General features: G+C 32.9%; 2 protein-coding genes across 2 annotated transcripts; one reads left to right on the forward strand and one right to left on the reverse strand.

The window, feature by feature from the left end:
• Window positions 1-1,699: 1,699 nt before the first annotated feature.
• LOC132544218 (uncharacterized) lies at window positions 1,700-10,493 on the reverse strand. Its single transcript, XM_060207791.1, has 10 exons — window positions 10,437-10,493; window positions 8,181-8,381; window positions 7,907-8,010; window positions 7,356-7,501; window positions 6,264-6,379; window positions 4,334-4,478; window positions 3,942-4,099; window positions 3,403-3,534; window positions 2,418-2,655; window positions 1,700-1,838 (listed from the first exon to the last, which is right to left on the reverse strand). The coding sequence occupies exons 2-10, from the start codon at window positions 8,365-8,367 to the stop codon at window positions 1,700-1,702; spliced, it is 1,365 nt and encodes a 454-aa protein (XP_060063774.1). The 5' UTR covers window positions 8,368-8,381; window positions 10,437-10,493.
• A 231-nt stretch (window positions 10,494-10,724) lies between these two features.
• LOC132544160 (uncharacterized) lies at window positions 10,725-15,107 on the forward strand. Its single transcript, XM_060207733.1, has 4 exons — window positions 10,725-10,904; window positions 12,226-12,896; window positions 13,257-13,408; window positions 14,781-15,107. Exons 1-4 carry the CDS (start codon window positions 10,725-10,727, stop codon window positions 14,960-14,962), a joined length of 1,185 nt encoding a protein of 394 aa, XP_060063716.1. The 3' UTR covers window positions 14,963-15,107.
• Window positions 15,108-15,641: the final 534 nt, after the last annotated feature.

Here is a 15,641-nt window from a genome sequence, read left to right on the forward strand (position 1 = left end):
TATGATATATATCCACAAATAAAACATTCAAAGATTTTGAAATTCATGTATGTACAATAAAGTTTTGATATTTAACCATTATGCAATAAATACAGGGCAGTTCCACATACCTCGAAATGAGCAAAGCCAATATATTGGCTGGTATTGACCTGAATGCTATTTGGATATGCTTGCGACATATTAATTCTAACAATTGAAGATATATATGTACAAATAGTAATGTATTATTTCAGTCTTTATTGAATGAAAATTTAAGTAAATTCAAAAGCAAGTACTTATGGATCAGAAATAACCATATTTATATGGAAAAAGACTAGGGCAGCAACACAGGTCATTAGCTCAAAATCAGAGGGTGGGCTAATAAGATTATAATTAAGTTATATGATATGTTGTGTTGATATATGTGTTACCAGGTAACTAAATAAGACCTGAAGTAGAGATTTGACAAATGTGCAATATCCCCATCACAAAATTACCACAACCACTTAGTCATGGCATAGGAATTCAAGTTAACTGACTTAATCAACTAAATTTTTTATGACCATATTTAAGATTTGATGTGGCGGGTGGTAGATTGATGTACTCTGATTGGTATTTGTATCGAGATAGGGTTCCTTTGAGAAAATATCCACCATAGAGGACATGACAGCATTGGTTCTACATCTCCTTACATGAATGGTACGAGATAATAGTACACAGAGATCACAATTTTTTTATTTTCTGCACCCTACCTTAAAAAAAAAGAAAAAAATACTGGTCACAAACTCCATCATTGTGTGACCAATACAAGAATAAAGTGACTGTCCTCTGACTTACTCTGTGAAAATTTCTAGATGCAAAATTTGGCTTCTTTACACAACACAATATTCAAAACATTGAAGTTCAAGAGAAATACAATTTCATTGCCCAACTGTCATTATCCAAATAGGGCAAATATGCCATTTCGAGGTCTCCAAACTTAAACGTATCTTAAAGTCTTTGCAAGGAATGTAACAAAATTAGTCAGATGTGATATGGAAGACAGATTAGTGATAACTTAGCTCTGGAGAAATTTTTGATTTTTTTCTGACTTGGAAAGAATTTTGTATTTTCTTTCCTGCTTTGTTTTTTTGAGTGCAAATATAAGTATATAATCCATCTGCTTTATGGAAAGACTGTATAGAATTCAGACTTCAGTTTTTCTTAAATTTAAACCACATGCCAATAAATGAGTAAATGTCACAATGATTTATTTCTGGAATAACACATTTCAACACACATCATTATTCTAATCTCCTTCATGCAAGGAATATTCTGCCTTGTAATCATTCAGTTGGACGGATGCACAACATGGGAATTAGGTATATCCCTGGTTCAACAAATCTGAAGGATATCAACTGAAATAATTTAACTTGTGACTTTATAATGTTGATTATGACAGTAGAAAATTTATACATACACAGGCATAATGATCATCTGATTATATGTATATATCTATATACAATTTACTTACATAGGCAAGAAGATATATGGTGATTGTTATATACAGTACTCAACTATTAAACACAAACAAATATCCTGGTGAGATTACAAATATGTTTGATTTTTGTATATTTTATAACAAAAGTAAATAAATATATGCTATGATTCTTTTTAGGAATGTTCTTTGAGTATCTGAGCCCTATAATGGTCATTTGCAGGTGCCACAATAGTATTCAGCCTAGTTTTCCAGAGTAAGAAGTCTGATCTCATCTGCCAAGACCTTAGTAATATGCATGGCCTGTTCTACTTCATCTCCTCCTATCAATTCAAGGGCTGCTTGAGCTGCCTCTCGTACATGTGAGATGAAGTCATTCCTCCTGAAATATAGAGTTACAGATAAAACGATCAGTCAGAAATAGGGATATTTCAAACAATGAAGTCTTGGAAAAATTCTATTGTCAGTCTGTCCATCTGTCTTTCTGTCTGCCAATCCTTTGTGTGTTTCTTGCAAAATCTTGTACTGACATCTCAACAACTGAGTTGATTTCAACTTAAGTATGCAAAGTCAGTATATCTACCATTTTCTCAGAGAGGTGTTATATGGTAATACATTTTTTGATTTCTCAAAACCAATGAAGTAAAAGAAATACTAGTGATATATAATTAAGCTGGTTCTTTCTAACTTGGTATATTAGGGTAATAGCAGGTTTTTAAAGGAGGGTGTGTACAATTGTTTGATTCATGATAACTGCTGTTTGACAAAAAAGTGATCTAAATTTAGTTGAAAGGTAAAAACAAAGGTATATATAAAGCACAGTAGCGACGACTAAATTATTAACCCTCACGAATGACAATCCTTACAAGCCTTAACTTTTTACCTTTGATAATATAATTTTTTCAATACAACACTTTTGTAAATCTGAAAAACGTAAATTCAGACCTCAAAATCTACCTACCATAAGCGAAGTAGAGCTGGTATAGCCTCCTTAGCTTTGATGTGGCCCAGAGCGAGACACCCAGCCTCCCTCACCAGGCGATCTTTGTCATTGAGAGCTTTCATCAATCGTTTGATTGTTAACTTTTCAGAGTTACCAGTCTTTGCCAATGAGACACTGGCCACAGCTCGGACATTGGGGTCTTCATTGTACAACAAGTCACGGAGGGACTCAATCACCCGAGGACTTTGGAACTGCCCTGTTAAAATAAAACAAAATGGTTCATTTTGTCTGCAATAATCGTACAGAAGGATTCTCATTCCAGCATCCCAATATATGACACTTACATGTCACAGATGATTCAATATTCAAAGTCCAGTTCCCATTATTATGATTTTTACCAATCTTATTGGTGACTTTATTGTCTGAAGGTTCTACCACTTACTGCCCTGTCCAAACTAAACTAAAAAAAATATTCTTCTGTATTTGATATACTAAAAAAGCAACCAAGTACCATATTAAGCCTCCCATAGACAGAGTGGGCCAAACCATAAACTACAATTAAAAAAGAAAGTTGGAGATGGGAATGTAAAGTCAAACTGATTTTTTTTCTTCTTCACTCTAATAGATACAGTTGAGCTTACTTATCAATCAATAACCTGCCTGGTAATAAGCCCATCCATATATACTGCTGTTCTGTATGACTAAATAGGTGACCATATCATTGTTCTATAATAATTCACCCCCTGACTTGAAGTATGAAGTATTTGTATTTCTGGGTTTTACGATCGATGGATACATTACAAGATATTCAGAGAGGAATTTGAACAAAATTTCTATTAAATTTAAGGAGAAATTGTTGGTAAAGTTCTGAAGGAAAGAGGTGCTTGAACACATAAAAAGTCATGAGTTGAACGCTTGATTAAAATCTCATAATTTACTGTACAAAAGAATATCATTTCAATGAATTTTAACTGATAGGAATATATGTTCAAAGAGAGTTTACCTAAATGTTCAATAGCTTGCACTCTAACAGAGGAGTCCATTCCAAAAACCTCTTGCATTGCAAACATCTCCTTGCCAAATTCCTCAACACTCTCCCACAGGGATAACGTATCTCCATATCGAACTGTAAAATCTGCAAGAAAATCCATCACATCAACTCAAAACTAAAACTTGTACATGTTCTTGTTTCAAATGTTTCATGAAATGAAAAAGTTGGTAGAATGCCTAAAAATGCATTTTCTACCTAAACAAGACAAGAGGTCAACAGACTTTCATGGTTACCAAATGAAAAAGTAAATACTTAAGTAAGAGATAAGTAACTCTTATTTACAGCACAAACAGAGGGAGTTTATTTTAGGCATCATTTCCAGAACTGACACATCTGATAGAATTGATTTTTGTATATTGTTTTTACTGAGGAGTAACTTAAATTATTAGAGTAACTGCAAATGACAAATTATTGGCTCCACCATTATTAGATATTAATCATTTACAAGTAGGTCAATATTAACATAATGGACAGTTACATGTGGTACCTACCAATGAGGTTTTTCTTTGGTAACATATCTACCGAGTTTTCATCATTCAGTAGTTCTACCTCCTCTTTCAAGTTTGCCCATAGAAAACCTTTTTCCTTGTCTTCAGTGAAAAGGTATTCCATCTCAGCATGGAAATACTTTGAAAAATCCTTCTTGAACCTAGGGAAAAAAAATTACACACATTGTGCATTGTCTCAAAAACGAAAAAAAAAACTCACAAATATTGTACCATTTAAACAAAGATATGCAATGATATAAAAACAAAAAATTATTTATGAATATGTATTTTATATTTCAAAATTATTTAACTTGGAAGATAAATATCACATAGGTTTGCATCTATCAATCATTTGCAGTCATCATGGATTTCTGTCCTGATTTTTCTACACCAACCTTTCCCATTCTACCACTTCCTCTTTATCAAAATGTTTTTTCCAGAATTCTTCAGAAAGTTCCTGAGTCCTTGGATCCTTTTTCTTTTTGCTTTTACTTGTATGACGAGTAAGCATACGTTTCTCACTGACATCTGACTTCTCATCTAAAATAATAAGTGTGAAAATGTAGTACAATAATTTCTTAATTTAATTTAAAAAAACACTTTTTAAAATAATATGACATGCAGTCAATCTACACTATACTGTACTCATCACTCTAAAATCAGAGTACATTTAAATGTACCGGTACTCTGAAATTTTACAGTGAGGAGTACTGTTTTGTACTTACGTTGGAAAAATGCTGATAAGAATGAAGATGTTGTAATAGTTTATTAAATAGGTCTTGCACAGGCTAGAAATACATTTATCATAAAATTTATTCCGCAATAATGATATTTCATGGTTTTTTTTAAAACCATATGACATGTAGTTATAGAGTTGTATGACTTCCATGATTTAGTATGACTATGAACCAAAATGAATCCCATGAGTTTTGTTAGGTAAAGATTTTTGAAATCCTGTTTCCTTAATTGTTTAAACTTTTCTATCTAAGGCTTTATTAAGACATTTTAAACAAAACCATTATTCAAAAACTCTGCCTTCAAGATCATAGTTATATCAATGATGGAGATCAAGATTAGAAATAACCTTTTTAGATCTTATATCATCAAAGTTTAGTCTTAAAGACGGGCATGCAGTCAGGGCTCAATCAGATTGGTATTATAAGCCATCTGCTATAGAAGCATTGAGGTAATGCCTGTAGAGGAACTGGAGTTAGATCATAGCCCACGCTGCTAAACTTTTCCATTTAATGCAGGCAGTGACAGAAGAAATTGGATCAAGTGCCCAGAAATCACCAACATTAGTGACTATATGCATTTATTGATGGCAACAAAACTATTTATCAATCAAATCCCATACTGATCACATTAAGCCCCAATTAGTGTACAATATTGTCTCTCCCGACCTAATGGTAAGGATGTCGATTTAGCTTTGTCCAGCATTTGACTGATGAAGTGTAACCTTTGGTGAAGATATCCGATGCACCAGGCATTCTGTGATTCTCAGGGATATTACATTATGAATCCATCTTGGGATCTGGTTTTGTACACTTAACCCTTTTTGCTTTGTTTAGTATGCTGTGGATCTCCTGCATGATATTCTGTGAGGTACATAACCAGCTACTATGAGGTAGCCCTCCTTTGCAATGACCCTGTTTGTTTATGGGCTATAAACCAACTAAACAAAGTACTCTGTATCTTTTCAAACCATGTTTTTTGAAAATTTGACTCCTGGGATATTGTACTTCCTATTAAGAAACTTTTTAGCACACCGCTAGAGGCGTCAATCATTGTATCTAACAAAATCCAACAAATTTTGAGTTTTCCAGAGCTGAAGAATTACAATTACAGCTTTTGACTGATCACTTACAGGCAAAGTAAACAATGTGAGGATAAACACACAAGATGACCCAAACATACAAATGAGGAGGTCAGATTAAAAATTGCACTTCTGCCATCTACAAATACTTGTATAAAACTGCACTATAGAATTAATGAAGGATGGCAGACATGGCAAGGCAGACATTGCCATCTGATGATAGATTACAGAACGATGGACATTGCCATCTGATTATAAATTGGTGGATGACAGACATTGCCATATGATGATGGATGACAGACATTGCCATATGATGATGGATGACAGACATTGCCATATGATGATGGATTGATGGATGACAGACATTGCCATATGATGACAGATTGAGGGATGACAGACATTGCACCACAGAATCTGAGAGGCTTATTGTTTTGATTTCGGTGACAGCACAGTAATTAATCGAAACCTTGATGAATTTAAACTTCTGTCAAAGTACTGACATGATTTACCTGATTTTTGTGCCTCTAGCTCTGCTTTCAATCGAGATAGTAACTCTGCAAAATCATTCTCAAATGTTTCAGGTTTGAGAGCAAATGTCCACTCAATGCCGGAAAGTTGTAATTTCCTAGGATTTGAAAATAAAGCAAATTGAAAAATTACAAGGAAGTTTGTGCAATCATATTTCACATTGTCCACCTGAAATCTGATTTTTCATGATTACAATAATTACAGTGTGAAATAAAGATTCACTTATCATCCCTGACACTGGCAACACATTTGTGATATTAAATTAATCTTTTACTTCTCCACTGAATATTAAAAAATTATTCCAACATGTATCATGTTATTATATAAAGACTGCTGCCTTTGAGGAATCTGTACAAGTTTCTTAGTGTCTTTTACTCAATAAAATACATGTTGATTAAAATAAAAATGCAGACTTGCATGAATTTCTCATAGTGAATATTCAACACAGAATGAGTGCGTGTTTATAACAAAAGATACGATGTATTTCATAAATAAATATATATGATATGATATGTTTGATGTAGCCATTTGAATAAAAACTATCACATAAGGTGAAATGGGTCAAATGTCTTAAAATCTTCTGACAACTTCTTTGCAAGAACCATAAGGCCTAGTGTACTTATATTAGATCTGTAGAATGTTGGAATGATGGGCTGATTCATGATTTGACCAAATGAATCCAACTTTAACTTTTTTGGTCATATTGAATGCTATACAATATACTGCTCTGGACTTTCTTTCTCAAGCATTTATCCCCAATCATTGTCCATGCTTGTTTATAAGATATAGCATTACTTTATATATATTTATACATATCTCTTTAAATGTATCATGTTACCTGGTATATTTACTTCAGCTGTGTAATTAGCAAGTGATCAATTTTGTCATTCTCAAAAGTAACAGAATACAGTGTATATCAGATGCAGTCGTTATCTGTGCTCACTTTCAACTCATAGTGGTACAGGCATATTACTGGGTAGTGATATTAAGCAGTTCTACTTAAAGTATGCAGGCTTGTTACCAGAAATACACTGGCTTATTGCCAGATCATACAGCGACATAATATTACTCACATTCCTGTGCCCATACAGTCGTATATCTCTTGTTGTGTATTGATGGCGAATGGAAATATTGGTTTCTGGGATATATAGGCCAGAGCAATCTCGTCCTGACAGTACTTTGACTTAACCGTGGAGGTGCTCAGCAGTGATATAAATAGCTGTGTGGTATGTAAAGAAAACATGTCAGATCCATATGGTTAATCATTGAACTTTATACAAGTTTTTAAATAAAAAGACAGGTGGAATATTTCAATACACATATTCAGTCTGATAGTACACATAAACTGATAAGTCAGTGAATGTATTTTCTAAACCAAACATACTTTATAATTGAAATTTTGCAACTGTATGCTCTGAATTCACAGTGATAAAGTCATTTTGATTTGTGTTCCTAATGCATGGCTTATAATACAAGGCCAAAACACCTTAACAGTCTTTAACTGTTGGAATGTATATTGAATATTAAAAATACTTTTAAATGGATATATTAAAATTAATTTTGGTTTTACAGAGAAGTAATATAAATCTTTACAGAATTCTCCATTGATTATACACATGCTTACTTTGGCATTAAGAATAGCTTGTCCAATTTTGCCGAGGAAATCTACGCCAGCTTGCAACCCAACAACATCAACCCAAACCGTGATGTCATTATCCTCCAGACTCTCTATGAAAAGAAAAGAATGCAATTCTGTTTATCTGAAACAACAGTTCAAGAATCATACACACCATCATCAAATTATTTATCTAATGAATCTTAAAAGGTTTTAAAATTAATGAAGTCATTTTTTTCAATTGGAATTCCATGTAATCCTTTATATGTCTAGAAATGGTTACCTCTGAGCTTTGCCATCATTTCCTTGTCCTGGTGGCTGTAGCTGATCATCACATCCTTTGGACTATTGCTGGATGTTTTGAGTTGGTTATCATCATCTTTCGCATGTTTTTCTTTAGATTTCTTCGCATCTACAGTTGATGCTTTTGCATTTTGTTTGGCTTTAGGAGTGCTTGGTTTTGACCCCATTTTCTTTTTACCTACTGTAAAATAAATTATAGAAGGTTAAATATTCTGAGACACATTGCTGAAGTCCAGAACATTATCCTTTGAATGGACATTATCATTTGACCTTATTTCCGTCTACATATTACAATTTGCTACTGCCAGACTTGAAAACCATTTTCAAAATGACAGTCTTCATGTCCTTTACTCCTTACTGGTGTATAGTTGAGTTTATAGGCTAACCTTTACACTTAAAGCACTAGCAATGCATGATGTTGAGATTAGAATTTCATCAGAAAATAAAACGCAGGTAAACTAGTAGTGCACTTGGGCCTGAATAGGTGAAACCAGAATTTCCATTGTAAATGAATGGGCTAGTCAATGATTTTTACATGAGGACCACCTCACCTGTGTTTTCTGTCATCATTCCTTCACCTGCCTTATTTTCTCTTATACTAATAAAAAAATTACTTTGAAAAGTTAAACTACTTGTATATTACACAAAGTCATGTAGCTCTTTGTGCTTTGTGGTTCTTCATTATAAAAATATATCCATTGTCTTTATCTGATTTTGTAATGAATTTTAAGTTCTATCAATTGAACATGAAACTATTAAAGAAGAAATTTAAATAAATTTTCCAATTGTGTCTTTTTATTCATTTATTTACTTCCAAATGCTTGCAAATGTGATTTAATATGTTTTGTCTTAGTGTGATACATCAGTAAATTGTATATGAAATTCTGTTAAATAATTACTCTTCATTGATAGTAGTATAAAAAAGGTAGTTAAGTTTATATATTTGTATTCCCATGTGAAATAGTTTGAAGTTTATACCAAATTGTTGAAAATCTACAATCAAATACAGGTATAATGAATATGTAGCTTTAATGTCTAAGTAGTTTTAAGCAGTCAAATACTATAGAGAAAGTGAATCCTAAATATCAATAAATAGCCAAAAAAAAAAAAAAATTTTCGAAAAGAAACAATATGACAGAATCTTACATATCATGTGAATATCATAGACAAAATGAGTTTTTACATGAATCAAGTCACATGAAAGTTGTATGGATGTTTGCTGAAATATACAACATAAGTTTAATTAAACTTTGTCCAGGTAAACTCACTTTTTTCTTCCTTAATAATGTGTCAAATCACTGGGGATAAATTGTTAAGACGATGATATTACATATAAATCAAAATCTTAATCATTTTAGAGTTGCACGTTAATCTGCTGCTCCTATCTATAATCAGCATAATCAAATGACTGCATATTGGTAGTGGTGATGAAGTGAGGGTGGGCTCAGCTATTATACTAACCATTATCAGTGTAAGGCAGCATGTCATCTACTAGATGTTTAACTATGTGATACACATATCAAGGTTTCTGTATCAGCATTAAAATTAAAATTGTCATTCTCATCATGGACACCAAGTTGACAAATAAATTGAGGCTATCTCAACTTTTGAAAGAGTGTTATATCTTCACATAGGAGTGAACTTAACCAAGTGCAAGATTGTCTGAATAACTTCTGAAATTGACATTGAGCATCTAAGTCAACAGACTGTTAACAAGTTGATCATGTTGTAAAGGAGGACAGGGAACATTGTAAACGAATAAAAAGCACAGAGGATCCCATGACTTAAGCTGGCCATTTGGAATTCATTGACATACGATTGCAGGATAACAATAAACTTACATCTGCATATCTTGCGAAGTTATTGAAACCCGTGTTTGGTGTTTATGTGTCACAGTGTGACCAGCGAGAGAACGACTTAGTTGGACAAGCAAAACCTCACAATCACAATATTGCAAAACAATTTATATCATTGCTAAATAGTGTGGACATGTTAAATTGTTAAATACACGGATACAATTGCAATTCAGTCTCAGTCAATATTTCCGCATGCCAAATCGAGGATTGCGTTAAGATGTAATTATAAACAACGGTAAATATAACATATCTATCGATGATTATTGAAGTTCTTTTTTACACACCCCTTTTTTCACTTCTGGCATCACTCGACTGATACATGATTATCTAACAAGAAATCATAAATTTGTCACTATATTTTAGTGAAGATTGCCACTCACATGTATGGCTTTTCTTGAGTGTTCTTTGTCACCGGTCTCGTCCCATTGTAAATGTTTAGAATACAAAATATATTAGTTCAACACATATTTTCACCTCTCCCTTTATAAACCTTTCGTTTTGTTTTCCATGGTTATGGAACTCTTCATATTTCAACTTCCGGTTTACAATAATAAATCAGAGTTGTTTCCCCTTGAGACACGTAATTGCTTCCTCTGAAGTAGCTAGCCTGAAGTCATTTGAAAGATAGCCCATGGAAATCATGGATGAAGGTCGCATTTATGTAAATAATGATTTCCACGAAAGCAGTTACATTAATAATTACACAAGGGAATATCCTCAGCAAAGTTCTTGCAATTTTATTCGTTTGCCAAAGCTCCTTGCAGCTAGTCAAAGCAACCTACAATCAAAGTGAAACTGAAACGTCAAGTTCTGCCAGTGTTGATAAGTTAAGTGAACTGCTAATTCAGGTAATAGTGCATTCATTTCATGGTTTTACTTGAATACAAACTAGATATATAAATATGCCGTAATGCATAATGTATATGTATTTCATTTAAATATGTAAAACCCCAAGTTAAATTTAAGATACATATATAGACAAATATATTTTAAAGATTTTGTACTTATCATGCATACATCTCTCTACATGACAATTGAAAATGGTACCGATAAAAAACTTAGCTATGGACATATACAATCCTGTTAGAACTACAGGAGGAGGTGTGAATCCATATCATAGCAAAGTATAAACAATTGACGACTGCAGTTTTCTCTAAATTTCCTCGGCGAGAACACTCGTGATCCTTTTATGCGTTAAACCACTGCATTTTATGTTTACACAATTTCACAGAGGTGTCAAACCAATCAAACATGCTCTTTAATAAACATCATTAGATGCAAGGGTCAGCTCTGCTTCCTACTTCTTTCATTTCTTTGCACTACACATTATCAGTGAATTCCACATTATCCCTTTGTCTGCAATACAAACACATAACATTATCTAACTGGCTGCAATATGATTTTGACTACATATGTACAGGTCTCTACATGTATCATGTGTTTCTGTAATACATTTTTTCCAACATGTCAACATGTGAAATTTACATATATATGTCGAGTTGGTCACTGGCACAACAGTTACTGTAACAGAAGAAGTATAATGTAACAGGTCCCATTGCCCGTTGAGGGACCATTTATAGTAAAGATGTGATCATATGTACTAACCTTGTCTATTAATACTCTTACTATATACATGTTATAGAAAGTGTGACACACTGATATATAATGCAATTGCTTTGATGCCTTTTTGTTTATCTCAGCACACGAAAGTCAGGAAAATAAGATTCAAATAGTTAACCCTAGGAAGGAATCTTATTGTTGCAAATTTTGCTCATTACTAGATCTGTTATGACAAGAGTCCCATATATTAGCCTTGTTTGTTAATATGCTCACTTTACACATGTAATAGATATACTGACAGACAAGGCTAGTCCATGTGGTTTGGTGTTATTTCATTTTCATATATATATTTTGGGACAGATACATATCAGTATGCAGTTTAAAATGGGTAAGGTTAGAGCGTGGTGTTTTATGTCACACAGACAGTGATGAACCTAAGGCAGATTGAAGTCACCTATATTGTCCCTGTGTAAGACCACTAACTATCTCACTTGCAAAATGAAATGGTCATAACATGTTGAATATTGATGAGTATGAATTAGCTACCTTTTGAATGTTACCTTACTAGAAAGTTTATTCATTGATGTGGACTATCACATTATGTTTCAGTATTCCAATAAAAAGCCTTCCCATAAAGATGGGGAAAAAGAAGATAATTTTACCAAGAGAAGGAAATGGAACTACTTGTACGAAAATAGTGTTGACAGGACACATAGATACTTTAACAGTCAGCTCAGGTATTATACCATCAAACCAATTGGATTACAAAATGGAACCTTTACTGATGTATGGAAAGGATACTGTCCAGAGCTGGAGCCATGGTTGATAAAGCCATTTAATATATCTACCCCAATTACAGGATCAAGAGAGGAGATATTTAAGTTTGTTTTACGCAAGAGAAAAGAACGGACAAAGAGCAATAATTGTGTTAAGAATGGTTGTTGTATTTTTTCAAATGTTGCATCAAGGGAACTGTTGTTTGTGAAAGATTACTTGTCTTTTAATTTAGATAGTTTATGTTGTAAAATGTCGGTGCTACATTTAGATAATCAGATGATTAATGAATTCACTGGATATGACTTTGATGTTAGAGATTTTGACAAGTTTGAATCGGAAATGAAACTTGGACACATTAGATTAAATATATTTAATGCTCTGGAGAAAAATGAAAGTGCTTTCAATAATTCAAAAGAATTCATTTTGAGGAATAGACGAGACCTGTCCATCTTCAATTCTAGCAGAGATTTCAACTCAAGTTTTCATCAGATTTCAATACAGAAGTAAGTTTTACCATGAGAAATTGTAGAAAACATGACACTGTGTAAAATCATTACTTGAAAATATTCTTTTTGTGTGTTGCAGAAAAATCTGTTTGCTTGTAAACTAGAATATATCAAAGATTTCTTTCTTTTAAAAATGTTATTCATAATTATTGGAATATTAAGAAACAGACACTTGATATATTTGCTTCATCTCAGGAATAGAGTCCGACTCATTTATCTTTAAAATGCTGTTCAGAACTAAAACTACTGATAAATTCCTACAAGTTCACTGTAGGCATAATCAAATTTGTATAATTTTGGTAGATATGTGTCACATGAACTAAACAAATCTTTAATGGGATGTTTACTGTGTTACAGCAATATAGATGCTAGCTGGGGTATGGTGAGTATCTTCATCGTTGTGATGTTTGTGATTGTCATTGGCTGCTACTTAAAGATGTTTAACATAAAGCAAAAGACCAAAGTCCATTTCCAGTACCACGACGGGATTCATCTGATGTATGTAAATGGTAAGATTTATTTGCACTGATTCACAAGACTGAACTGTTGAAGATTGATAAATGTTGCATAATCAGTCATTTGATTAAAATGTGTGACATATAATTGTCATTAAATCATGAATATTCATTTGTTCTTTTATAACATGAGAGAGTCCACCATTTCTTTTGGTTGACACTATATTTTCACTTTATATCATAAAATTTGTGTTGTTTTGATTACATTGCTTTCAATTTGCATTTGTTGAGCTGCATGTGTAATGATTTATGAAAGAAATTAGTCTTTATGTGAAGAAAGTTGAAAATCATGTGTATATGGAAGTTATGTTGAATTACTGAGAAAAGTGTCATAAAATATTTCTAGCCGACCATCATCACATGGTAGACTATTCAAATCACTCTCTCTTCGTGTAAAGTCCATCCATCTGTAAACAATTTTTGTTTCCACTATTTCTTGAGAAGTACAGAATGTATCTTTCTGAAATTGCATATGAAGGTTTACCTTGGTCCTTAGTTGTGCCCATCTAATTTTGTGACTGATCAGAATACAAAATGGCCAGCAGACGGCCATCTTTGATTTTGGTGGTGCAAGTCTGTTATCAGTTTTTTTTTTTTTGAGAACTATTGTATAGATCTTTCTGACATTTCATATATAAGTATTTTTGGTCCCTAGTTTTGTCCGTCTAAGGTTGGGACTGATCAGAAAAACAAAATGGCCGACAGACAGACATCTTAGATTTTGACTTTGAAAGTTTGTTATCACTATATCTGGAGAACAGCATGGATCCTTCTCAAATTTCATTTGTATGCATTCCTTGATCCCTAGTTGTACCTGTTTGAGTTTAGGACTGATCAGAAAAACAAAAAGACCAAAAGGCAGGTATCTTGGATTGTGCCTAGTAAAGATTGTTATCGCTATTTCTTAAGAAGTACTGAATGGATATCTCTCAAATTTCATAAGTATGGTTCCTTTCGTCTCTCCTTGTGCTTGTTTGACTTTGGGACTGATCAGAAGAAACAAAATGGCTTCCAGATAGCCATTTTGGATTATCATCACTGTTTCTGCAAAGAAATGTTCACATGTCTTATTATTAAGAGCAAAAACAGAGAAAAGAAGGGAAAAGATCCAACTTTCAAAGAGCATATGTAGATCAAACAATGGTGGGAGTCAAGATCCCTCTGACATCTCTTGTTAATTATGATGGTAACGAACAAAAAAAAATATAGATATCAAAGATCATAAATCTAATACCATCATTTTTTTATGTTACGACTGGGCTGACATACATATACTAAAATAGTCTGAAGTGTCTGTATGAAAGTGTTTGTGGCTGTTTTCCAATTCAGAAAATGGAAAAAATTACCATTTGTAATTTTTTTTTAGATCTTGTACGTCGGAAAGCAAGACTTTTACCAATGTTCCAATCTGCATTTCGACAGCATGATGAAGAAATACTATTCCAGCGAGGAAGGAAAGACCATCATGTGCCTTTGGCATCTCTTGTGGAGGAGGATGAAGGGGACCAAGCAGAGAATTACAATGATGATGAACAATATTTGGATTAAGAACAAACTGTATTGGTGTCACATGTTAAAATATTGGCTTGATATACTTACGTATAAGGTCTGATAGTTGTACTTTCCTAGCATACACAGTTATTTTTGTTGACCATGCCTAGAGGAAATAAGATTGGAAATAGTATTTTGTATTGTAGTAAGTATCTGTAACTGAAATATTTCATGTGTAATTACTAATACAATCTTTCAAAGTTCTGAGTAACAAGTTCAGTATTGATCATTCTGAAATGAAAATTTTGTTTTGCATGTTGAAACAAGAACTGATCATTCCATTTGACAGTGGAGTTGTCACATACTGATTAAGTTGAGTTGATTAGCTATACAGTGGAGTTGTCACAAATTGATTTGGTTGAAATGATTAGGTATACAATAGAATTGTCACCAATTAATTAGGTTGAATTGATTAGCTATACAATGGAGTTGTCACTAATTGATTAGGTTGAGTTGATTAGCTATACAATGGAGTTGTCACTAATTGATTAGGTTGAGTTGATTAGCTATACAATGGAGTTGTCTTTAATTGATTAGGTTGAAAAGATTATGTATACAATAGAATTGTCACCAGTTAATTAGGTTGAAATGATTATTTAAACAATAGAATTGTCACCAATTAATTAGGTTGAATTGATTAGCTATATATTGGAGTTGTCACTAATTGTTTTAGTTG

The sequence above is a fragment of the Ylistrum balloti genome, unplaced genomic scaffold, assembly GCF_031769215.1.
Source record: "Ylistrum balloti isolate Yb309-2 unplaced genomic scaffold, AGI_CSIRO_Ybal_v1 Utg369782, whole genome shotgun sequence".
NCBI lineage: Eukaryota > Metazoa > Mollusca > Bivalvia > Pectinida > Pectinidae > Ylistrum > Ylistrum balloti.